We start from the raw sequence: 24,745 nt of genomic DNA on the forward strand, positions 1-24,745 counted from the left end.
CAGTCGATTATTTTGCGATAACATGTAGTCTAATCGATTGATTTTCAAGAAAATATGATTTTACGGCTCTAAACGAACGTCATAGATCAAATATAATCTTTTTATCGATTGAAATAGTCAAAAAATTTATTAAGATCAATAAACATGATAAATTTATAATAAAATAATTATATATAAAATAAAAATAATTTTTATAATTAAATAAAATATATAAAATTAATTTATAATTAAAATAAAAAAATTATTTAATCGTTATTAAAAAAATTTAAAAAATATATTTTATTTTAAAATTATTTAAGGGTACAAACATTCTGGAAGAATCGAATCCATAAGCTCCAAGAAAAAGAAATTACTTGGTAAGAAAGATGGGCATTGTAATAATAAGTAGAGTAAAGACAAAAAGGCGTTGAAAACTCCGAACTGATAATGATAATAATAATAATAAATGATAACGATTTATTGGTAATTATTATTGTGAGAGATTGTTATTGGATTGAATTTGAGATCGCAGAAATGGAAAAGAAGTTTAAGGGGAAGGTGGCCATCGTTACGGCTTCGACTCAGGGAATCGGGTTCGCCATAGCTGAGAGGCTGGGCTTGGAAGGTGCTTCCGTCGTCATCTCTTCTCGCAAGCAGGTCCTTTTCCCCTTCTCTTCCTCTTTGCCTTCAATTAATTATATTCATTACTCAATTTCCTTGTTTCTGCAGCAAAATGTTGACGAGGCTGCAGAGAAACTTAGGGCTAAAGGAATTGAAGTTTTGGCCCTTGTTTGCCATGTCTCCAACGATCAACAGAGAAAGGATTTGATTCAAAAAACCGCACAGGTCACCCTTTTCTATTCATTTTTATTGAATGCATTATCCTTTGTTAAAATTTGTTTGAATGCTGTTGAATATGCGGTTGAACATTACAGAAGTATGGAAAGATAGATGTGATTGTGTCAAACGCAGCTGCAAATCCTTCTGTTGACCCCATTTTGCAAACCAAAGACTCTGTTCTTGACAAGCTTTGGGAGATTAATGTCAAAGCCTCTATACTTCTTCTCTTATTAATTAAAATTCATTCTTTCAAAAATTTTAAAAAAATTGAAAATAAATTATAAATTATTAATTATTTAAAAGACACAGTACCGTTATAGAATACAAAATATAAGATATCTTTATAAAATTTTTCTTTTAACAACGTAAAATTAGAAGAAAAATTAATATATTTTACAAGAAAATAATATCTAAAGTATATAATGTGATTACCAAAACATAATTACGTAAGTTATTATTAATATAAAAATATGAATGTGAAATATATTAATATAAAAAAACAAATGATTTTTTAAAAAAATAAATATAGAAATTATTATATAAAAACTAATTTAAAAAGTATAAAGACTTGAGGGTATGATATTAAATTAGTTAGGTAAAAAATATTAGTGAATTAAACAATTAAGACATAGATCTATTTCATAGTGAAAAATAATAAAATCTATTTACTTTTTATATTTCTCAATGTCTGTGAATTATTAACAGATAAAAAAAATTTTCATTACACAATCAATTTCACAAATAAAGTATCGAAACAAAGAATTGCAAAATTAGAGATTCTATTCACTGACCTCGATTTTGTAATCAAAACGATGGATTGTTTTCTGAACACTACAATAAAAAAAATTGATTCGACCTTTGCTGATTGCTGCAATTGTAATTATCAATTAATGATGAATAAATAGTGGATATTAAATAGACGGATAAAAAATGAAAAAAATTGGATATTAAGTAGATGGATATCCGAAAGAAAAATAATGAAATTTAGTATAATTAAAGAGATTGATACACGATTTCAATGGTGGGATTGAATAATTGGTAATGAATTATTCACCAATTTATAATGTTAATATTAAAGAAAAGATAAGATTAGAATATCTAAATCAAAATAAAACCTTAAAAATTGAGAATAGAATTTTAAAAATAAGATAGATGAATAATAAGATAATAATTTATAAAAATGATAACAAAATTAAAATAGGCGTAGTACACACTTCAATCGATTGGGTAGCACAACCAATCGATTGAATTTGGCAAATTCATATTGTTTTGATGAATTCAATTGATTAGTTATCACAACCGATCGATTTAATTGTGAGATCTCAGGTTGTTTTGAAGCATTCAATCGATTGGGTAGTATAAACAATCGATTGAATTATAAAAAATCCATATTTTAGTCATCTTTCAATTGATTGGATAATATGATTAATCAATTAATTTTTGCAAAAACTATGCTGCCTTACAATTTACAGTCGATTATTTTGCGATAACATGTAGTCTAATCGATTGATTTTCAAGAAAATATAATTTTACGGCTCTAAACGAACGTCATAGATCAAATATAATCTTTTTATCGATTGAAATAGTCAAAAAATTTATTAAGATCAATAAACATGATAAATTTATAATAAAATAATTATTTATAAAATAAAAATAATTTTTATAATTAAATAAAATATATAAAATTAATTTATAATTAAAATAAAAAAATTATTTAATCGTTATTAAAAAAATTTAAAAAATATATTTTATTTTAAAATTATTTAAGGGTACAAACATTCTGGAAGGATCGAATCCATAAGCTCCAAGAAAAAGAAATTACTTGGTAAGAAAGATGGGCATTGTAATAATAAGTAGAGTAAAGACAAAAAGGCGTTGAAAACTCCGAACTGGTAATAATAATAATAAATGATAACGATTTATTGGTGATTATTATTGTGAGAGATTGTTATTGGATTGAATTTGAGATCGCAGAAATGGAAAAGAGGTTTAAGGGGAAGGTGGCCATCGTTACGGCTTCGACTCAGGGAATCGGGTTCGCCATAGCTGAGAGGCTGGGCTTGGAAGGTGCTTCCGTCGTCATCTCTTCTCGCAAGCAGGTCCTTTTCCCCTTCTCTTCCTCTTTGCCTTCAATTAATTATATTCATTACTCAATTTCCTTGTTTCTGCAGCAAAATGTTGACGAGGCTGCAGAGAAACTTAGGGCTAAAGGAATTGAAGTTTTGGCCCTTGTTTGCCATGTCTCCAACGATCAACAGAGAAAGGATTTGATTCAAAAAACCGCACAGGTCACCCTTTTCTATTCATTTTTATCGAATGCATTATCCTTTGTTAAAATTTGTTTGAATGCTGTTGAATATGCGGTTGAACATTACAGAAGTATGGAAAGATAGATGTGATTGTGTCAAACGCAGCTGCAAATCCTTCTGTTGACCCCATTTTGCAAACCAAAGACTCTGTTCTTGACAAGCTTTGGGAGATTAATGTCAAAGCCTCTATACTTCTTCTCAAGGTAAATTAGTTCAAGCTGTCAATTGTTTGTTGTTATGAGCTAATGTTCTAATTGATGTGTTAACAACCTTTATGTTCTTGCAGGATGCAGCTCCTCACTTGCACAAAGGCTCATCTGTGGTTATTGTTTCCTCCATCGCCGGATTCAATCCTCCTGCTTCTATGTCTATGTATGGAGTGACCAAAACAGCCCTTTTTGGACTTACCAAAGTAGGTACTTCACTTGCCCTGCAAAGTGTTCCTTGAACATCTAACAAAACTGCATATATCTTCTTGTTTTTAAGTCTGATAATTATTTGTAATACGCTGCATAGGCCCTGGCTGCTGAGATGGCCCCAAACACTCGTGTAAACTGTATTGCTCCCGGTTTTGTGCCAACTAATTTTGCCTCGTTTATTACCAGTAATCAAGCTATTGTGAGTAATCTTTCGACTCAAATATGTGTTACCTTTTGCCTTGAGTCTCCTTCCTCACCGTGTATATCTTTGTGTGCTACTGCAGAGGCAAGAGCTTGAAGCAAAGACATTGCTTGGAAGGCTTGGTACAACTGAAGACATGGCGGCTGGGACAGCTTTTTTGGCATCTGATGATGCTTCTTATATCACAGGGGAAACTCTAGTCATTGCTGGGGGAATGCCATCGAGGCTGTAGCTTACGGTTTTCTTCTTTTTGCTGTCTGATATAATTCTGTACCCAAGGGGAAAATAAATATTCTGGTTGTGGTATTTGTATGTTTAAAAAGTGGGTGTTTATTGATACCCCAGAAAATAAGAATTTGAGTGTTAGAATAGATATCATACAAAAATTTCAAGGTAGTGAAATGCATGTATGCATGATGTATAAGAAATTAGATGAGAAAAAGAAACCCTTCTCTTGATATCAAGTGGTTTATAAGGGTTTTCCTTTCAGTTAGTCAAAAAGAGCCTAGAAATTTGTGTTAATTTTGTGTTGCAAATGGGAAAAACAAGTTAAATTATACAGTATTTAGTATTATTTTTAGTTTTAGCAACACTAACAGGATGGTTAGGTTTTTCTGTCTTGTTCTCCCTTTCGTTTTGTAGAAGTGTCTCCAATAATAAATACCCCCCCCCCCCCCCTTTTTTCTTTTTTTTCCTTCCTCCAAAACCAAAAAAGTTTGGCAAAAAGTAAAAAACTGAGTAGGTGAGGAAGACAAGCAGGTAGTGAAAATCCCTAAGTGACAACAATAATAATACTGAATGAATGATTATATTGGCGAGTATGTTGGTTGATCTTGTGAGAGATTATTATTGGATTGAATTTGAGATTGGAGAAATGGTAAAAAAGATTTAAGGGGAAGGTGGCCACTGTTACATATTCGACTCGGGGAAATGGGTTTGGGATAGCTGAGAGGTTTGGCATGGAAGTTGCTTCTCAAGTCATCTCTTCTCGCAAGCAGGTCCCTTTCCTCTCCTCTTTCCCTCCAATTAAATATATTCATATGATTACTCAATTTCATTTACTCCTACTTATATCTGCAGCAAAATGTTGCAGGCTGCAGATAAACTTAGGGCTAGGGCTAAAGGAATTGAAGTTTTGGCCCTTGTCTGTTGTGGCTCCAACGGTCAACAGAGAAAGGATTTTATTCACAAAAAATGTACAGGTCACCCTTTTCTTCATTTCAATCTTTGTTTAACTGAACATCTACTTGCATATAAATAGTTCTATATTACTATTATCTTTTATTAGAACTTGTTTTATAAGCTATTTGAATGCTGATTGAATATGCGGCTGAGCCTTACAGAAGCATGGAAAGATAGATGTGATTGTGTCCAACGCAGCTGCAAATCCTTCTGTTGACTCCATATTGCAAACCGAAGACTCTGTCCTTGACAAGCTTTGGGAGATTAATGTCAAAGCCTCTATACTTCTTCTCAAGGTAACCATATCTTTCTGTCATGTCATCTCCATTTGGTGAGCTAAGTTTCTAATTAATGTGTTAACCACCTTTATGATTCTTGCAGGATGCAGCTCCTCACTTGCACAGGGGTTCCTCTGTTGTTATTGTTTCCTCTATTGCCGGTTTCAACCTGCCTGCTTCTAGTTCTATGTATATGTATGGAGTGACCAAAACAGCCCTTTTTGGACTTACCAAAGTAGGTACTTCACTTGCCCTGCAAAGTGTTCCTTCTGAAACTAACAAAACTGTATATATCTTCGTGTTTCTTTACTCTGATAATTATTTGTAATATGCTGCATAGGCTCTGGCTGCTGAGATGGTCCCAAACACTCGTGTTAACTGCATTGCTCCCTGTTTTGTGCCAACGAATTTTCCCTTGTTTATTACTAGTAATGAAGCTACTGTGAGTAATCTTTTGACTTAAATATGCTTTTCTTGTCTCAAATCTCCTTCCACACTGTATATCTTTGTGTGCTACTGCAGAGGCTACAGCTTGAAGAAAAGACATTACTTGGAAGGCTTGGTGCAACGGAGCACATGGCTGCCGGTGCAGCTTTTCTGGCATCAGATGATGATGCTTATATGACGGGAAACTCTAGCCACTGCTGGGGGAATGCCATCGAGGCTGTAGCTTACGTTTTCTTCTTATAGTATGTTTCTGCTGTTGGATATAGTTCTGTACCCAGAGAAGGGGGGAAAGGAAGGAAGGGGGGGGGGTATATTCAAGTTGTTATTTGATGTATGCATGACATATAATAATTAGATGCGAAAAAAAAAAGAATAGTATATCTTAATATTAAGTGGTTTTGAAGGGTTTTCTTTTCAGTTAGTCTATGTAATGCTTAACTAGAAAGTGAGCCTAGAAATTTGTGTTAGTTTGTATTGCGATTTGCGAATGTGAAAAACAAGTTAAATTGATCCAGTATTTGTTTTTTTTTTTAGTTTTAGCAACTCCTTTTGTTTTGCAAAGGCCATTTACCAGACTCGGGCCTCAGCAGCTAAACAAACCAACCAAAAAGAACAATAAGTTTGAGAGCATACTGAAAAAGCATAAAATATCTTTCTTTTCGAATTTTGCTTCACAAAAAGTGTTTTCCTTAGAATCTTAATTAAACAAGAGTTTTGTGCAAGACGGAAGTGTTTTTGATGAATACACACGGATCTCTTTTTATGAAAAATGTAATTGAAAGCATAAATTTACAGAACATTTAGCTGGTAGATGTTCAAATGAACTTTGAAAATCATAGTTTGGACTTTGGACAGAAGTTTTTACCTAAATAATGGTTTAGAAGTTTTAGACAACCCAACATTGAAATATTATGGTACCATTGATGGTTTATTACAAGGTACAATAGTTTTTGGTTCTATTTTTAATAAGTCTATTTCATAATTTCATTTCTCAAAGCATTAGCCTTTAATCAGAATCCACACCTTTGAATTTATCATAAACGGGCCTGATTCTGTGCTTAGAATCTTTGCTTTGCAAAATTGCAAACCATTGCTTGGAGATTAAGCTTTGATGACCCGCAATTGAAATGCTTCTTCCAAAAACAGAATGTTACCCTCTCATCACGTTGTTATCTTTTAGTTAGTGCTCTATTGATTATTTCAATGATGGAATAAAGGAGAAACCCAAAATAATAAAAATCTTCAAGGAGGAGAATAGGAATTAGAAGCCAAAATGCGAAAATAGTTCATCCAAATCCATCAGTAAGGTACTATACTTTGTACCATTTAAGTACCTGACCAAAAGAAAAAAAACTTCATATATTTCTATGAAGAAGGAAAGATAATAATAACTTGCAACTGGATCAAACGGTTCATGACTTGGCACTTGTCAAGTGCATTACTTTTTGTGCCACATGTATTCTAGGACTTTTTGGGTCCCAACCCAAGAAAGTTGGTGCTTGCTACAGTTAAAGGATATATCCCAAAGTCTGAGAAGACTGCAAAGTGCAAATTGTTGGCTAAGCTGAACTCAAGCCTCAAATCTAATCAGACTTTGCACTGTGGCCACTTATATAAACATTACATTCATTGATAAATGATGAATGATGATGATGCATGCAATAAAAGGAAACAAAGTAACCCATAACACAAACTAAAAATAAAGGCTCTCTTTTGAACCAAGAACTCACGAGACACCCCTGAATCAGTTCTTCTTTATGCTGCTAAACGACCTAATCCTCCTGATTCCTGATCCATCCTATTTGTAGAAACCGTGAAAGAAAAAACTGCTTCTTCTTCTTCTTCTTCTTCCTCTTTCTTTCTCTGCCAGAATTTCATTTTCATGAAACTTCCATGCATTTGCTTCCAATTCTTGTTTAACAATGAAACCCCAGCATCCCTTATTGTTTGTGTCTCTGGTTATGTGTTATAGTAAGAGTTCTTGTTCTTGAAAAGTGTGAGAAAAGCTTGACATGAAAAAGTGGCCTTGTTCCATACCACACCTTTCTGTTCTCTTGTTAAAATCCAAAAGGGTCTTCTCTCAAGACGTAAATGAATCATTTTGATGCATGCTTTTCGTTCTTTGTTGTTGGAGCCCGTGTTTCGGAATCCGTTTATGGCTTCATGCACTTCCTGAAATCGGTTCACACGTTCAGAAGGAAAGCTGTTCCATTTGACTGTCTTTTCTGACAAGCATCACAAACATACAAAACCATAACTTCAAATAAATAAAGCATGCAATTCACAAGAGCTTCTTCAATGGCTGGCTCATGCTTCCATGGGCTTCGCATGCGAAGATCAAAGAGTAAGCCTTTACCGGAGCTTCCTCCTTCATCGTCTTCCAAGAAAAGGATGAACTCTGACTTAGAGAACATGGAGAGAAAGAGATTTGACAGCTTGGAATCATGGTCCATGATATTGGACTCTGAGAATGTGGAGACATGGGAAGCTTCTAAGGAGGATCAGGAGGAGTGGACTGCAGATTTGTCACAGCTTTTCATAGGGAACAAGTTTGCATCTGGAGCTCACAGTAGAATCTACCGTGGAATTTACAAGCAGAGAGCCGTAGCTGTGAAAATGGTGAGGATCCCGACACAGGACGAGGAGAGAAGATCCTTGCTTGAGCAGCAGTTCAAATCTGAAGTTGCTTTGCTTTCACGTCTCTTTCACCCAAACATAGTTCAGGTAATTCCAAGGGTGTTTATGTATATTCAACTTCTTGTCCTTATGCTGTTTTTGTTTATTTAGCTTCATGCCAGTTTGGTAATTGTCTTAAGATAGAAATGTATGAGACAGATTCTACTTTTTCATCTTGTTTTCTGTCCCATTGTGTGTTTGATTTTGGAAATTATCCTGTTTGAGAGTTCAAAATTCAAGTATACATTTATGCATTGTGAACTATCTATTGTACTTGATATTGAAGTTAGAGGTATATGTTTAATTTATTCTTTGAAATGACTCTTTTAATTTTACAGTTTATTGCAGCTTGTAAAAAACCGCCAGTGTACTGTATCATAACAGAATACATGTCACAAGGAACTCTGAGGATGTATCTGAACAAGAAAGAGCCGTACTCTCTTTCAATTGAAACAATACTAAGGTTAGCTCTTGACATATCTAGGGGTATGGAGTACCTTCACTCGCAAGGCGTCATCCACAGAGATCTCAAGTCAAATAACCTTCTTCTCAATGATGAGATGAGGGTTAAGGTGGCAGATTTCGGCACATCTTGTCTCGAAACAAGGTGCCGGGAGACCAAAGGAAACATGGGAACGTATCGTTGGATGGCGCCAGAGATGATTAAGGAGAAACCTTACACTCGCAAAGTTGATGTGTATAGTTTTGGTATTGTGCTTTGGGAACTCACAACTGCTTTACTTCCCTTCCAAGGAATGACCCCTGTCCAAGCTGCTTTTGCTGTTGCTGAGAAGGTCACACCTCTACATCTAAATTTATGTTACATGCTTCATTTCCCTGCTTAGAATTTAGAATATTAGCATTGCCTGTTTTGGTTAGGAAAGCTCTCATGTCCTAGCTATACAATGAGGTTGAATCTTTATTAAATATGATGAAGGACATTGTTGAATCTTTTACATCATGCATGTCAGTTAAGGGAATCAGGATGGCAAGCTATTTTGATCATTTCTCAATGATTATGGAGTTTTAATGTTGTTCTATTTTTCCTTTTTAGCATATCAACATGTTGCTGATTGTTGTCAGTATTAGACAGAAGCAGGTTAAGGATGACAGAAAATTCTTAATGCTAACTTGGTAATATATATTTCAGAATCATTTCAGTACTTCTATCATAGTTTAATTAGTCATATCATAGAAAAGAACTTGTTAATTACAATGCACTCCTCATGTCACTTGTGATCAGTTATTACATAGCACAGTAGCTAACACTCCAGACAGAGAAATAGGGAGTAATTTAAGGACCCTAGAATAGGTATTAAATTGAATTAATGCATGTATAAAATCTTTGTGCACCTCACTACTTAATAATAAAGGAAGGCCTAATTGCAAATTGTGTTTGGAGCAGAATGAGAGGCCACCACTGCCGGCAAGTTGCCAGCCAGCACTAGCACACCTCATAAAGCGTTGCTGGGCGGCGAACCCATCGAAGAGGCCGGACTTCAGTGACATAGTGACCACTCTTGAGAAGTACGATGAATGTGTGAAGGAGGGACTTCCCCTAACTCATCATTCAAGACTTGTCAGCAGAAACCTCATTGAACGCTTAAAAGGCTGCGTCTCCATGAGTTCCTCCATACCTGTACATGCTTAACTCCCTCCCTTCCATACCCCTTCCTCCAATAAAGAACACCAAAAGGTATTGTTATTGTCTTCCCTTATTCAAATGAACCTCATATATATATAGATTAACACATGCTTCCTCTTCTTTAATTTCAACTGTACTATTGTAGACTCTAATTCAGAAAAAAATTCAAATGAATAATGCTTTATACACAACAGTTCAAGTAACTACATTCATAATTGCAGTGTGGGCTTCGTTTAACTGGAATTACTTAAACCCAAAAGGCCGTATGCAGAATGCTAGCTATATTTTGTTTGGTTAGGCCATCAATAGAACCAGCTGCGCCTGCAATAGGCATTGAAGAACACCGTTAATTGTTTGTTGGATGAGATAACAAACCGAAAACGCAGCAATTCACTGTGAAAATTGTCACAGAATATTGCAAAATCTAGCTCAGCCAACTATATCTTTGTATTCATTAAGACTCATATGGAGTCCATATGTATAAGGTTGTAGCTGTTAATCTTGTGTCACTAACTGTAAATTTGTGATTGTTATTTCAAGTAATAAGTAGTTAGTCATATAAGCAAGGCGAGTTGCTCCTGAAAGATTCTGAAAACAAATTAAAAGCATCTAGAATATCGAATCAAAATCATAGTAATATTGATTATTGAATTTTCATATATAACATATCCGACAGTGTATCGAACTCAACCTTAAGAAGTAAAATTATTCATAGCGTGGTATTCGTCGTTGAGATTCATTATCAAGGCCTTACTTATTTCCATGCAAACATGCTCCCCGTTATCCTCTGAAACAATAATTATGCTAATCTAGAGCTATGGCAAGTGCAATAATTGTTTACTTTCTAATGGTATTTGAGATGTAAGCATTTATGCACGTATAGAAAATAAAATAGATTATAAAAGGTGGGGTGTCACAGACATTCAGCATCTTACTTTACGAAAACAGAAAATAAAATGATCCTATCTTAAAAATTTTAATTATTTAAATACATCTTGTTCCATTTAATACAAGCTTTTAAACACTATAAAAAGATATACTTAGGATGAGAAGGAGTACACACATTAAAAAAAAAAAAATTAAAATTGAAGATTAAAAAGTTTAGCTAATAAAAAAATTTTAAGTATTCTTTATTGTTAGAAAATTAAATCAAGAATATTCAAGAAAGTAGTACAACTACAATATACTAGAACATTAAAGAAGTTCAAAATCAAATTGAATTGAAATTGAATGGAAGTTGCACTCATCACCTCCATACTAGAAGAATCATGAAGTGCATTGATTGATGACTAAGCTTAATAAAAATTTTTCAAGATGTGCTAGAAATTACAAGAAGTTACTTATTTGAATAGTCAAAGTAAGAAGCAAAGTTAGATAAATATGTATATTAAGAAGCTAATAGAATCATGAACTTTTAGTATGAAACTTTGCCTATATAAAGGCACATATGCCTTATGTATTTTATATGTTCCATAAAATGAAAGAAGATATGATTATGTGAAGTCCTTCTTTATTCTATTATTTCATATGAGTGTTGGTGAAGTTGAGGGATGAAAAATATGATAGCGTCATTTATATGAGTGAGTGATCCTAGGGCCAATTTAAGTGTATGTATTTTACTTACATTTGGTATCAGAGCTGGTTAATCCAACGCCTGGTGTTTGAGAGTTTGTGAGGTGTGAGAGAGTTCTCACATAGTTGTTTATTCATAAAGTCGGTATGGCAAACACTTTCAATATTGTGTGGTCCGGTTCCAAGTTAGATGGGAAACTTGATTATAGTTATTGGGAGATTTTGATGTTTACCCATTTGAAGGCCCAAAACCTGTGGAATTTCATTGAATCGGATTTGCAAGAAGGAGCAGATACTGCCCAACAGAGGAGAGATCAATTGGCGCTATCTCAAATTCATCAAGGAGTAGATTATACGGTGTTTGGCAAAATAGCAAATGCCAAAAGTATAAAGGAAGCATGGGACACGTTGAAGCTGTCATACAAAGGCGTAGATAAAGCTCAGAAAGCAAAGCTACCGTCTTTAAGAAGAGATATGAAAGGTACGAGATGTCGAGCTGAGAAACTGTTGAGCAATATTTTACTCGTGTTACAGACCTTGTCAATAAGATGATAGTCTATGGAGAAGATATGCCCGATAGCAAAGTGGTGGAGAAAATTCTTCGCACCATGCCGATGAAGTATGACCATATGGTGACTACGATACTAGAGTCCCACGATATGGATACCATGACGATTGCAGAGTTACAAGGAACCTTGGAAAGTCACATCAGTAAAATACTGGAGAAATCAGAAAAATCAACTGAGGAAGCCCTGAAAAGCCGAGTGAATTTAAACAATGTTACAGCATCAAGACATACACAAGAAGGACGAGGTCATGGTTTTAATTTTCAAAGTAGAGGCAGAGGAAGCTTCAGAGGTAGAGGTCATGGCAATTACAAACAAAGAAGTTACAATAATTTTACACCACCTAATCAAGGAAGAGGTGGAACGAATTTCAGGCCTGTCAACCGAGGAAGAGGTCGACGCAATTTTTATCAAGAAAGAACCAATTTCAATTGCTTTCATTGTGGAAAGTATGGACACAAAGCAACAGATTACAGATTCAAAATGGTGAATAACAATCAAGCACATGTTGCAGAAAATCAGAATCAAATTACTGATAATAATCTGGGTACTCAGACTTTATTTTTTACAAGTAATTCATGTGCAGAAGATGAAAATATATGGTACTTGGATAATGTTTGCAGTAATCATATGTCTGGTAGAAAGTCGTTATTTTCTTCTTTAGATGATTCAATTAAACTATTATTAAAGTTTGGTAACAGTACAAAGATCCCTATTGAAAGAAAATGGCACATACCAATTAGATTGAAAGATGGTTCTCTGAGTTATATTTCTGATGTTTTCTATGCTCCTGAACTTGATTACAATTTATTGAGTATGGAGCAATTATCTGAGAAGGAATATAAGATGATAACTTATCGTAGATATTGCACTGTATTTGACAACAACGGAAGGTTCATTGATAAAGCAAAGATGACTTCAAACAGAATATCTTGCATGTTCATAATACTTTAAGCAACACGGAATTCAACACCAACTAACAACTAGATACACTCCTCAACAAAATTGGAGTTGCTGAAAGAAAGAATAGAACCATCATGAACATGGTCAGATGCATGCTCAAGTCAAAACAAATGCCTAAAGAGTTTTGGCCAGAAGCAGTCGTAACAGCAGTTCATATTTTAAACAAATGTCCAACAAAGAGTGTTCGTGATAAAACACCAGAGGGAGCTTGGAGTGGAAAGCGGCCTTCCATCCATCATTTCAGAATCTTTGGGTGTATCGGTTATGCCCACGTATCAGATCAATTAAAGAAGAAGTTAGATGACAAAGGCGAGAAGTGTATCTTTATCGACTATAGCATAGATTCAAAAGCATACAAGTTGTACAATCCAGAAACAAAGAAAATAATCATCAGCAGAGACGTGACGTTTGACGAGAAAGACATGTGGGACTGGAATGCAAAAACAGAAAAGCAGCTGACTATAATTCCAAATACATGTGATGAAGTAGAAGAAAGATAACCTGACACAACTGAACAACCAGAATCATCTATAAGATCGCAAAGAGAGCAAAGACTACCTGCTAGATTAGCATATTATGAAGTTGGCAATGACAACGATCCTATCGATGAAGAAATTATAAATTTTGCTCTATTTTCAGATTGTGAGCCGTTGAACTTTGAAGAAGCCTCTAAAGACAACAATTAGAAGAAAGCAATGGATGAGGAGATTCATGCCATTGAGAAAAATGACACATGGGAGCTGGCAGATTTACCAGCAGATAAAAAGCAACCATTAGTAGCACTCTCTACTGCAGAAGCAGAATATATAGCAGCAGCAAGTAGTGCAACACAAGCAGTTTGGCTAAGAAGAATTCTTGAGGAATTGAATGAGAAACAAAGTACTCCAACAACAATATTTTGTGATAACAAGTCAGCTATTGCACTTTGCAAAAATCCAGTATTTCATGGAAGATCGAAGCATATTGATATTCTATTTCACAAAATCAGAGAGTCGGTAAATGAGAAAGAAGTTGTGATCGAGTATTGTCCAACTGAAGAACAAGTTGCAGATATATTTACAAAGCCATTGAAGACCGAGTTATTTTACAAGTTGAAGAAGATGCTTGGAATGATAAACTCTACAAGCTTGATTTAAGGGAGGCAATGTTAGAAAATTAAATCAAGAATATTCAAGAAAGTAGTAGAACTACAATATACTAGAACATTGAAGAAGTTCAAAATCAATTGAATTGGAATTGAATGGAAGTTGCACTCATCACCTCCATACTAGAAGAATCATGAAGTGCATTGATTGATGAGTAAGCTTAATAAAGAATTTTCAAGATGTGTTAGAAATTACAAGAAGTTACTTATTTGAATAGTCAAAGTAAGAAGCAAAGTTGGATAAGTATGTGTATTAAGAAGCTAATAGAATCATAAACTTTTAGTATGAAATTTTGTCTATATAAAGGCACATATGTCTTTTGTATTTTATATGTTCCATGAAATGAAAGAAGATATGATTATGTGAAGTTCTTCTTTGTTCTATTATTTCATATGAATGTTGGTGAAGTTAAGAGATAAAAAAATATGATAGCATCATTTATATGAGTGAGCGATTTTAGGACCAATTTTAGTATATGTATTTTAGTTAGATTTATGTTCTTGAGTATTTTTGTAATTTTATAAAATTCATTGGTTCTTATCAATTTTCATTTAATTCTTTGACGTACTTTATGTTAAGATAAAATACAAAACAATCATATTGGTTTACTCCATTCTCATGCCATAAAACAAGCACAAAATTGATTATCCATGAGACTAGATTAAAGTCTAAAATATTTACTTTCTAATGGGATTTGATATATAAGCATTTATATACATTTAGAAGATAATTATAAAAAATAAGGTGTCACGAATATTTAGCATCTTACTTTATAAAAATAGAAAATAAAGCGATTCTATCTTAAAAATTTTAATTATTTAAATATATTTTGTTTCATTTAATACAAGCTTTCAACTCCTATAAAAAGATATACTTAGCATGAAAAAGAATACACTAAAAAAAGAATTAAGAATTGAAGATTAAAAAGTTTAGTTAATAAAAAAATATTAAGTATTCTTTATGTTCTTGAGTATTTTTATAATTTTATAGAATTCTCACTCCTTATCAATTTTCATTTAATTCTTTGATGTACTTGTTCATACCCTGACCCAATAATAAAGGCCCAGGATCAAGTAAATGACCTAATCCAAAGGGTTGGGTCTCACCAGTACCAATCTTCATCCTATGAAGTCGGTACTCACCACGACCTGTTCTAAAGAAGTCGGGCACGAGATTAGCTGGCGGATAAACACTTATTTAAATAAATAACTATCCCTAGAATCTCTCTAACCACTTCCACGAGCCATATCTTAACCTCGCTAAGATAATGGGACGGTTAATGCCCTAAAAATATGGCACTACTCCAACGGTGGTTATTGGCTCACCACTATAAATACACTGACACCCCTCAGGTATCTCTAAGCCCAATACTCTCTAGACCTGCTTACACCTTTGCTAACTTAGGCATCGGAGTGTCTTTGCAGGTACCACCCCCATCTCCTCGCACAAACAAGTCGGACGGAGCCTCCCGAGTTGCAGATCCATTCAGAATCCTCCTTCTTCACACATTTGGGCCACCAACTCCATCCAGCCCATCAATCTCCGGTTACCCACCGTAACATAGGCGCCGTTGCCGGAGACCCGAGAGATCAACCACTGATGGCGGACAGATCCCACGAAGAAGGTCATGTGGAGACAGATTCTGAGCAAGAGAATCTGGACACAGGCAATAACGATGCGGACTTCACCCTCCACCAGGAAATTGATAATCATCACAGGGAAGGTACCTTCGGAGTAAAAAACTCGAAGGTAAACTCTTCAGAAGGGTGCGAATCAGAGAAAGAGGGACCATCCCATGTAACTGAACTCATGGGATTAGTCCACAGTCGCCTGGAACAGTTAGAACAAGAACGGGAGCGACAAAAGGAAACTGAAAAAAACCTAAAAGAGGAGATGGAACGACGAAAAGAGTTAGAAAGAAAACTCTTAAAGTTAGAATCCTCCCTCAAAGGTTGCAACTCCCGTGACGAACAAGAAGAGCCGCCCTTAGGTGGGGAGGATCCTTTCAGCGAGGACATAATGAGGGCAAAAGTTCCGAGGAACTTCAAAAGCCCTGATATGGACCTCTATGACGGAACCACGGATCCAAAGCATCACCTGAGCAACTTCAAAAGTCGGATGTACCTAGCTGATGCTTCCGACGCTACGCGATGCAAAGCCTTCCCAACCACTCTATCGAAAGCAGCGATGAAGTGGTTCGATAGCCTCCCCCCGAGGTCGATTACTAGCTTTGAAGACCTCTCAAGGAAGTTTTTGATGAGGTTCTCTATCCAGAAAGACAAAGTGAAACATGCACCGAGCCTCCTGGGAATAAAATAGGAGGTCGGAAAATCCTTACGAGCCTATATGGAAAGGTTCAATAAAGCATGTTTAGAGATTCAAGACCTGCCCACAGAGGCAGTCATAATGGGGTTAGTCAATGGACTCAGAGAAGGTCCCTTCTCACAATTCATATCTAAAAGACACCCCGTTTCTCTAAGTGATGTACAGGAGAGAGTTGAAAAGTACATCAATATGGAGGAAAACGCTAAGTTGAGAGACCTGAGTTGGCGACCTGGGCCCCCTCCCTCAACAAAAGAGAGGGAAAGGGAAACCAACAAAAAGGAAGAACTCGGTCTCGAGAGACCAAGAAAATATCACTCTTATACTCCTCTGAAAGTTTCTATAGTGGATGTATACAGAGAGATTTGTAACACTGAAAGATTGCCACCCCCTAGACCCATTAAAAATAAAAAAGGGGGGAGCCGCAGCGATTACTGTGAGTACCATAAAATATATGGTCACTCCACAAACGACTGTTACGACCTTAAAAATGTGATAGAAAAGCTGGCTAGAGAAGGTCGGCTTGATAGATATCTCATAGAAAGGTCGGACGGTCATGGAAAGAGAAAGCGAGATGATATGGATAGAAGAGACCCACCGCCGCAGACTCCAGAGAGACATATCCATATGATCTCAGGAGGGTTCGCGGGAGGGGGACTCACCAAATCCTCTCGCAAAAGACATCTCAAAAGAGTCTACCAGGTCGGAGAAAAGTCATCCGACCTCCCCACCATTTCATTCACAAAAGAAGATGGGCAAGGAATAATCCCTGGACACGATGATCCAGTAGTAATAACTATGATCCTGGCGAATGCCCATCTCCACAGAACCCTAGTAGACCAAGGAAGCTCGGCGGATATCCTTTTTAAGCCCGCTTTTGACAAGCTAGGGTTGGAGGAAAAAGAATTAAGAGCCTACCCCGACACCCTATACGGATTAGGGGACACGCCAATAAAACCACTGGGATTTTTGCCCCTCCACACCACTTTTGGAAAAGGGGAAAAATCAAAGACTCTGAGTATAGACTTCATAGTCATTGATGTGGGGTCAGCATATAATGCTTTAATAGGCAGAGCTACCCTTAATCGACTCGGAGCTGTGGTATCCACTCCCCACCTTTGCATGAAATTCCCGACCTCAGCAGGGATAGCAACGGTAAGAGGGGATCAAAAGTTGGCAAGGAAATGCTACAATGAAAGCCTAAATCTGAGAGAAAAGGGCAGAGAAGTTCACACAATAGAGCTCGGCGGTGCAAGGGCCAGAGAAGAGCTGCGACCACAACCGGGAGGAAAAACCGAGGAGATACAGGTCGGCAAAGAGGAAGGAAAAAATATTCATATAGGAGTCAACCTAGGGGAAACCCTAAAACAAGAATTGACTAAACTCTTAAGAGATAACTCCGACCTCTTCGCCTGGAAGGCCTCTGACATGCCTGGGATAGACCCCGAGCTCATGTCCCACAAGCTCTCGGTTTATCCGGGATCCCGACCTGTACAACAAAGAAGACGCAAGCTCGGCCCAGAACGAGCCCTGATAGTAGAAGAACAAGTGCAGGCGCTCCTGGAAGCTGGCTTTATCAGAGAAGTCAAGTACCCAACATGGCTAGCCAATGTAGTGCTAGTCAAAAAACAGAATGGCAAATGGAAAATGTGTGTCGACTATACCGACTTAAATAAGGCATGTCCCAAGGACCCTTATCCACTGCCAAGTATTGATACCCTAGTGGACTCCAGCTCGAGGTATCAATACTTATCATTTATGGACGCCTACTCGGGATATAATCAAATCCCAATGTATGAGCCAGACCAGGAGAAAACATCATTCATCACACCCAGAGCTAATTTCTGCTACGTGGTCATGCTATTCGGATTAAAGAATGCAGGAGCCACATATCAAAGGTTGATGAATAAAGTGTTTTCCTCTCACCTTGGGAGTCTAATGGAAGTATACGTCGACGACATGCTGGTAAAGACCAAGAAAGAAGTCGACCTCTTGTCAGACCTCTCACAAGTCTTTGACACCATAAGGCTGCATGGGATGAGACTAAATCCCGCAAAGTGCGCCTTCGCGGTAGAGGCAGGGAAATTTCTAGGATTTATGCTAACACAAAGAGGGATCGAAGCCAATCCCGATAAGTGTAGAGCCATCCTAGAAATGAAAAGCCCGACTTGTTTGAGAGAAGTCCAACAGCTGAATGGCCGACTTGCAGCCCTCTCCAGATTTTTGGCAGGATCGGCACTAAAATCCCTTCCACTGTTCTCCTTATTAAGAAAGGGATGCCAGTTCGAATGGACTCCTGAATGCGAGGAGGCGTTCCAGGAGTTCAAAAAGTTTTTAAGCCAACCTCCTATTCTGACCCGACTAGTATATGGGAAAGACCTCGTTCTATACTATCCGTAGCAGACAAGGCTGTCTCATCAGCCCTGATAAGAGAAGATGAGGTCGGACAACATCCAGTTTATTTCATCAGTAAAGTTCTACAAGGCCCTGAGCTAAGATACCACAAACTAGGAAAGTTTGCCTACTCCTTAGTAATAGCCTCACGAAGGCTACGACCTTACTTTCAGGCTCACACAATAAGAGTCCGTACGAATCAACCCATGAAGCAAATCCTCCAAAAGACGGATGTTGCAGGGAGAATGGTTCAATGGGCAATAAAGCTCTCCGAGTTCGACTTAAGATATGAAACTCGGACGGCGATCAAAGCCCAATGCCTCGCCGACTTCGTTGCAGAATACGCAGGTGATCAGGAGGAAAAACCAACTACATGGAAACTCTATGTAGACGGATCCTCCAACAAAACAGGAAGCGGCGCAGGCATAATATTGGTAGATGAAAGAGGAACCCAGATAGAGGCTTCCCTAAAATTTGAATTTCCAGCTTCAAATAACTAGGCAGAATATGAAGCCTTGATTGTTGGATTAAAACTGGCAGAAGAAGTCGGTGCTACAAAGTTGATGATATACAGCGACTCACAAGTGGTGACCTCCCAGATAAGCGGAGAGTATCAGGCAAAGGACCCAAATATGAAGAGGTACTTGGAGAAAACTCTGGAGCACCTTGGGCGCTTTGCAGAAACCGAGGTAAAACACATAACTCGGGATCTAAATAGCAGAGCGGACGCCCTATCCAAGTTAGCAAGTACCAAACCAGGAGGGAACAACAGAAGCCTGATCCAAGAAACCCTCCAGGAACCCTCAGTAGTAAAAACAGAAGACAAACAAGAAATACTTGAGGTAGTCGGTTTAAACCTCGGATGGATGAACCCCTTGGTCGAATACATGAAATTCGACATCCTCCCAGAAGAAGAGAAAGAGGCTAAAAAGATTCAAAGGGAAGCACAACACTACACCTTAGTGAGAAATATTCTCTACAGAAGGGGGATATCAACACCATTATTAAAGTGTGTACCGACCTCAAGAACTGCCGAGGTATTGGAGGAAATACATAGTGGGATCTGCGGAAATCATCTCGGAGCAAGGTCACTAGCCAGGAAAGTAATCCGAGCTGGATTCTACTGGCCGACCTTGCAGAAAGATGCCACGGAATTTGTGAAAAAGTGTCAACCATGTCAGATGCATGCAAATTTCCACGTGGCTCCACCAGAAGAGCTCATCAGTATCACTTCTCCATGGCCCTTTGCAAAATGGGGAATGGATTTGTTAGGTCCTTTTCCCCAAGCGCCAGGACAAGTCAAATACCTGATCGTGGGAATAGATTACTTCACAAAGTGGATAGAAGCAGAACCATTGGCCACCATCACCGCTCAAAGAAGTCGGAGGTTCCTCTACAAAAATATCATCACAAGATATGGGATACCTTATTCCATTACTACAGATAATGGAACCCAATTCACCGATTCTACCTTCAGAAGCCTAGTAGCCAGTATGAAAATCAAACACCAGTTCACCTCGGTGGAGCACCCGCAAGCCAATGGGCAAGCCGAGGCAGCCAACAAAGTCATACTGGCAGAGCTAAAGAAAAGATTGCAAGAAGCAAAAGGAGCTTGGGCTGAAGAGCTCCCCCAAGTGCTATGGGCTTACAGGACAACGCCCCAATCCGCCACTGGAGAAACGCCCTTCCGACTAGTCTATGGCGTAGAAGCAATGATACCAATAGAAATCAATGAGCAAAGCCCAAGGGTAATTCTCCATGACGGAATTGGAAACATACAGGGGCACAAAGAGGAGCTCGACTTGCTCCCCGAAGTCCGAGAAGATGCCCAGATAAGAGAAGCAGCATTGAAGCAAAGGATGACTACAAGGTACAACAAAAAAGTCATACGAAGAACATTTGCCCCGAATGACTTGGTCTTAATCAGAAACGACATTGGAGTCAACAAATCAGGGGAAGGAAAGTTTGCTGCTAATTGGAAGGGACCATACAAAGTCAACGAAGTTTTAGGAAAAGGTTATTATAAAGTAACCGACCTGAACGGCACTGAGTTCCCAAGGTCGTGGCATGCTTGTAATATGAAAAGGTACTACAGTTAAAAGCGAACTCTACTCCCTGATGTACTCTTTTTCCAACTTCATGATTTTTTCCCAAAATCAAAGGGTTTTTTCTGGAGAAGGGTTTTTAACGAGGCATCATAGTAGAGGCTAAGGGAAAATAGGCTATTAAAAACCCTTAGTAGCAAGAAGGTACCTCCCCAATCAATAAAAGATCTTTTTTCATTTACAATATCTCTTATAAACTCCTTTCTATTTTCTAAGTCTTTCTACGAAACGCGCCGACTTAAGCTCGACAAAATGTAAAAATCCCATGAACCGACCTAGATGGTCGTCAGGATAAAATGATGAGGTACAAGTCGGTGTAAAGAGGTTTACAAGTTGATCGTAAAAAACTCAGAAACAATCCGACTCATAAGTCGAAATGAAAACCCGAGTAGAGAAGCTCGGAAACACTTCGAATGAAGAACCGAGTAGAAGAAAAACGCATCGCAAAAATAACCTAAGTCATAAGAACTCAATAAAACAAAGTTGAGTATAGGGAATAACAAAAAGAGATTGAAAAAACCTAGGAAAAAGTTTAAAGGCTGTCCAAAAGTCCTTAAACAAAAAGGCTCAGGAAAACAGACAAGCCAAAGGAAAAGGTTTTTCAAAAAAAAGATCAAGGGGATTTCGGAAAATCAAAATCAGAAAAGCATACACGCATAAGGCCAAAAGAAATTGTCCAAACACCACCAACAAACAAAGAGTTTAAAAAAGGGGAGGCTCACAGGCCGAGCCCCCATATAGCCATAAAAAAGTTATTTCTGCAGAGGAGTAGACGGATCACCACCACCAGAGTCAGGAGGAGAGCTACCAGGGCCGGGAAGAGAGGCATCCACAGGAGATGAAGAGGAAGTCAGAGGAACAACAGAAGAACTCGAAGCGTCCTTGGAACGAGGAGGGGACTCAATAATCCTCTGCTCCCGAGTCTTCAATTCTGACTCGGAAACAATTACGGGGGCAGGAGGATCCACAATAGCACCGTCAATAACGACCTTGTCCGGATCTAAAGGAGAAAGATCCAAATCAGGAGCAATAACTCCGACCTGCTCCTTGAAAATCCTCCAAGCCTCCTCGGCACCATCAGCGATAGAATCCTCCAACTCGGCATACGCATTTCGAGAGTTCAGCAAATCCTTCTTCACAGACACAAGATCTTGAAATAAACTCTGATAACTCTCCTGTGCTGTCTTCCTCAAACTCGCCTCCATGTTGCATTGGGCCCGCAACTTACTCTCCTTCTCCCGAAGGCCATCTCTCTCCGCCCTCAGCTTGGCGACCTCCTCCTTCAACTCCCTCTCATGCTCCTGATAAGAAAGAAGTCTCCCCTCCAGCTCCTCAACCTTCGAGGATAACCCCAAAGAGCTGAGAGGAGTCTTATCAAAAATATCCAAAAGCTTGCCACAAACACCCGCCGCCCTAAAACTCTCCTCAGCCAGAGTGGTGAGGTGGTTTCGAACAGAAACATCATCCATACTGATATGAGGATAGATGTTCTTTCGGATGAATGCAAGAGCATCCGCCTTAACCCCACCATCAAAAGAAGAGCTAGACTCTAAAGTCTTGCGCTTCTTCTTCTCTGGTTCAGAAAGAAGTCGGGCGGAGGGGAGTGGCCGAGACAAAGTTGAAGAAGAAATCACAATGGGCTGAGTCCCCATAGTCTGAGGAGGAGGAGGAAGAGGAGGAGGAGAGACGATCGCCCTGGTACCACCAGTCCTAGCCCGGGATCTTGCCTTAGCCTCCTGAACTCTTTGGTAAGATTCCTGAGCATTCTTCCTTGCCATGTCTGCAAAAGAAAAAATTAGCAAAAATTACAAGTCGGCAAACCTCAAGTCGGCAGACACAAGTCGGAAATAAGAAATATATAAAAACTACCTAGTTGCGACCGAACAAAGGTCGGCGATCCCTGGAGGAATTTCCTAGTATCCAAGTATGGGGCCCTCCCCCACACTTCTCGGAAAAACCCCACAATGGCCGCCTCCACCTCATCCAGGTCGTCCAGACTGTACTTCTCACAAGGGGAGGCCTCCAACCAATAGAGGGGAAAGCGAGGGGAAGAATTCTCATCCAAGAAAAAGGGGTGGTGACCCTCTACAGCTTGCACTTTGAAAAAATAATTTTTGAAGTCGTGGAAGGATTCGTCAAAAAGGGTAAAAATTCTCCGACCTTGTATGGCTCAGAAAGACACCCATTGCTGCTTGTTATTTAGCCCACTAAAGGGCTTAGTCATGTGGAAAAGATAGAAGAAAATCCTCAAAGAGGTCGGAAAGTCCAAAGCGTGACTAATAAATTGGTAAATTTTCAGAAAACCCCAAGAATTGGGGTGAAGTTGGGTAGGGGCAACTCGACAGTGGTGCAAGACAGACATCTTAAAATGCAAAAAAGGAAGAAAAACACCCAAACGGGTGATCATACATTCATACATAAAGAAAAAATGAGGGGCTGCCTCATCGGCCCTCCCAAAACAAACCCGGTCTTCTGGACCCGGGACTACCAACTCATACTTTGACTCGTCCTCCTCAGAAGTACAAATCCTGTGGTGAGTACGAAGATGAGTAATAAACTCAGCATCGACCAAGGGTTCCTCCCCTAGGACCGTGACATCAACCCATTGAGAAAGAACATCTACGGAAGCCATTTCTTTTTTCTTATAAAGGGTGACAAAAACCTACAAAAGAAAAAGAAAAGGAAAATCAAAAACACGGTCTCTAAAGGGAGGAGATACGGAGCCAAAATCTACAAACCAACCTATCTACCTACAAGATAAAAGCATGCAAACACAAAGCATGTCATGAAAGAAGAAAAGCTAACCTTTATCCAAATGTGAAGGTTGGAAGAAGCAGAAGTCTCCAAACGCAAGAACGCAGCACGAACGAAGAAAGAAGAAATTTGAAAAATTGCAGAAACGAAAAAATGAAAGAGAGGGAAAGTATTTATAAACATGCTAAGGGGCATAATGGTAAAAGTGGGGCAGTCATTAATGAGAAATGCACCGTTACCAAGACCTACGCACACCCCTAACAGACACGGCGATTGATTAGACGTAACTGTCAGAACCAAAAGGACACGAAAAGTCACGTCGGTTTTAGAAAATCACGTCGGTCCTCCAATAAGTCGGCTACGACCCCGAGTAGAATACTCGAACCCAAATCTTGAAAAAATTGGGCTCGAGTAGGGGCACTGTTCATACCCTGGCCCAATAATAAAGGCCCAGGATCAAGCAAAGGACCTAATCCAAAGGGTTGGGTCTCACCAGTACCAATTTTCATCCTATGAAGTCGGTACTCACCACGACCTGTTCTAAAGAAGTCGGGCACGAGATTAGCTGGCGGATAAACACTCATTTAAATGAATAACTATCCCTAGAATCTCTCTAACCACTTTCACGAGCCATATCTTAACCTCCCTAAGATAATGGGACGGTTAACGCCCTAAAAATATGGCACTACTCCAACGGTGGTTATTGGCTCACCACTATAAATACACTGACACCCCTCAGGTATCTCTAAGCCCAATACTCTCTAGACCTGCTTACACCCTTGCTAACTTAGGCATCGGAGTGTCTTTGCAGGTACCATCCCCATCTCCTCGCACAAACAAGTCGGACGGAGCCTCCCGAGTTGCAGATCCATTCGGAATCTTCCTTCTTCACACATTTGGGCCACCAACTCCATCCAGCCCATCAATCTCCGGTTACCCACCGTAAC

At 38.3% G+C, this 24,745-nt stretch overlaps 4 protein-coding genes and 1 pseudogene across 5 annotated transcripts; all 5 read left to right on the forward strand.

The window, feature by feature from the left end:
• The first annotated feature begins 456 nt into the window (after positions 1 to 456).
• On the forward strand, positions 457 to 1,103 carry LOC112764327 (tropinone reductase-like 3). The gene is made up of 3 exons (XM_025809916.2): positions 457 to 636; positions 709 to 825; positions 915 to 1,103. The coding sequence occupies exons 1-3, from the start codon at positions 514 to 516 to the stop codon at positions 1,101 to 1,103; spliced, it is 429 nt and encodes a 142-aa protein (XP_025665701.2). The 5' UTR covers positions 457 to 513.
• A 1,507-nt stretch (positions 1,104 to 2,610) lies between these two features.
• LOC112706105 (tropinone reductase-like 3) lies at positions 2,611 to 4,271 on the forward strand. The gene is made up of 6 exons (XM_072201698.1): positions 2,611 to 2,918; positions 2,991 to 3,107; positions 3,197 to 3,331; positions 3,415 to 3,540; positions 3,645 to 3,746; positions 3,832 to 4,271. The coding sequence occupies exons 1-6, from the start codon at positions 2,796 to 2,798 to the stop codon at positions 3,979 to 3,981; spliced, it is 753 nt and encodes a 250-aa protein (XP_072057799.1). The 5' UTR covers positions 2,611 to 2,795; the 3' UTR covers positions 3,982 to 4,271.
• A 232-nt stretch (positions 4,272 to 4,503) lies between these two features.
• On the forward strand, positions 4,504 to 6,170 carry LOC112764408 (tropinone reductase-like 3; annotated as a pseudogene).
• A 1,081-nt stretch (positions 6,171 to 7,251) lies between these two features.
• LOC112706111 (serine/threonine/tyrosine-protein kinase HT1) lies at positions 7,252 to 10,716 on the forward strand. 2 transcript variants are annotated; one of them, XR_011865024.1, is made up of 5 exons: positions 7,295 to 8,380; positions 8,671 to 9,126; positions 9,387 to 9,466; positions 9,738 to 10,028; positions 10,199 to 10,716. XR_011865024.1 is itself a non-coding variant. In XM_025757242.3 (4 exons), the coding sequence occupies exons 1-3, from the start codon at positions 7,931 to 7,933 to the stop codon at positions 9,981 to 9,983; spliced, it is 1,152 nt and encodes a 383-aa protein (XP_025613027.1). In that variant the 5' UTR covers positions 7,252 to 7,930; the 3' UTR covers positions 9,984 to 10,028; positions 10,199 to 10,716. The 2 variants fall into 2 exon arrangements, 1 of the variants encoding a protein (XP_025613027.1); XM_025757242.3 differs by lacking the exon at positions 9,387 to 9,466 and having other exon boundaries at positions 7,252 to 8,380.
• A 980-nt stretch (positions 10,717 to 11,696) lies between these two features.
• LOC112764465 (uncharacterized) lies at positions 11,697 to 13,069 on the forward strand. The gene is made up of 2 exons (XM_025810130.1): positions 11,697 to 12,030; positions 12,084 to 13,069. The coding sequence occupies exons 1-2, from the start codon at positions 11,697 to 11,699 to the stop codon at positions 13,067 to 13,069; spliced, it is 1,320 nt and encodes a 439-aa protein (XP_025665915.1).
• The last annotated feature ends 11,676 nt before the right edge of the window (positions 13,070 to 24,745 follow it).

This window comes from Arachis hypogaea, chromosome 1, assembly GCF_003086295.3.
Source record: "Arachis hypogaea cultivar Tifrunner chromosome 1, arahy.Tifrunner.gnm2.J5K5, whole genome shotgun sequence".
In the NCBI taxonomy this organism is placed as follows: domain Eukaryota; kingdom Viridiplantae; phylum Streptophyta; class Magnoliopsida; order Fabales; family Fabaceae; genus Arachis; species Arachis hypogaea.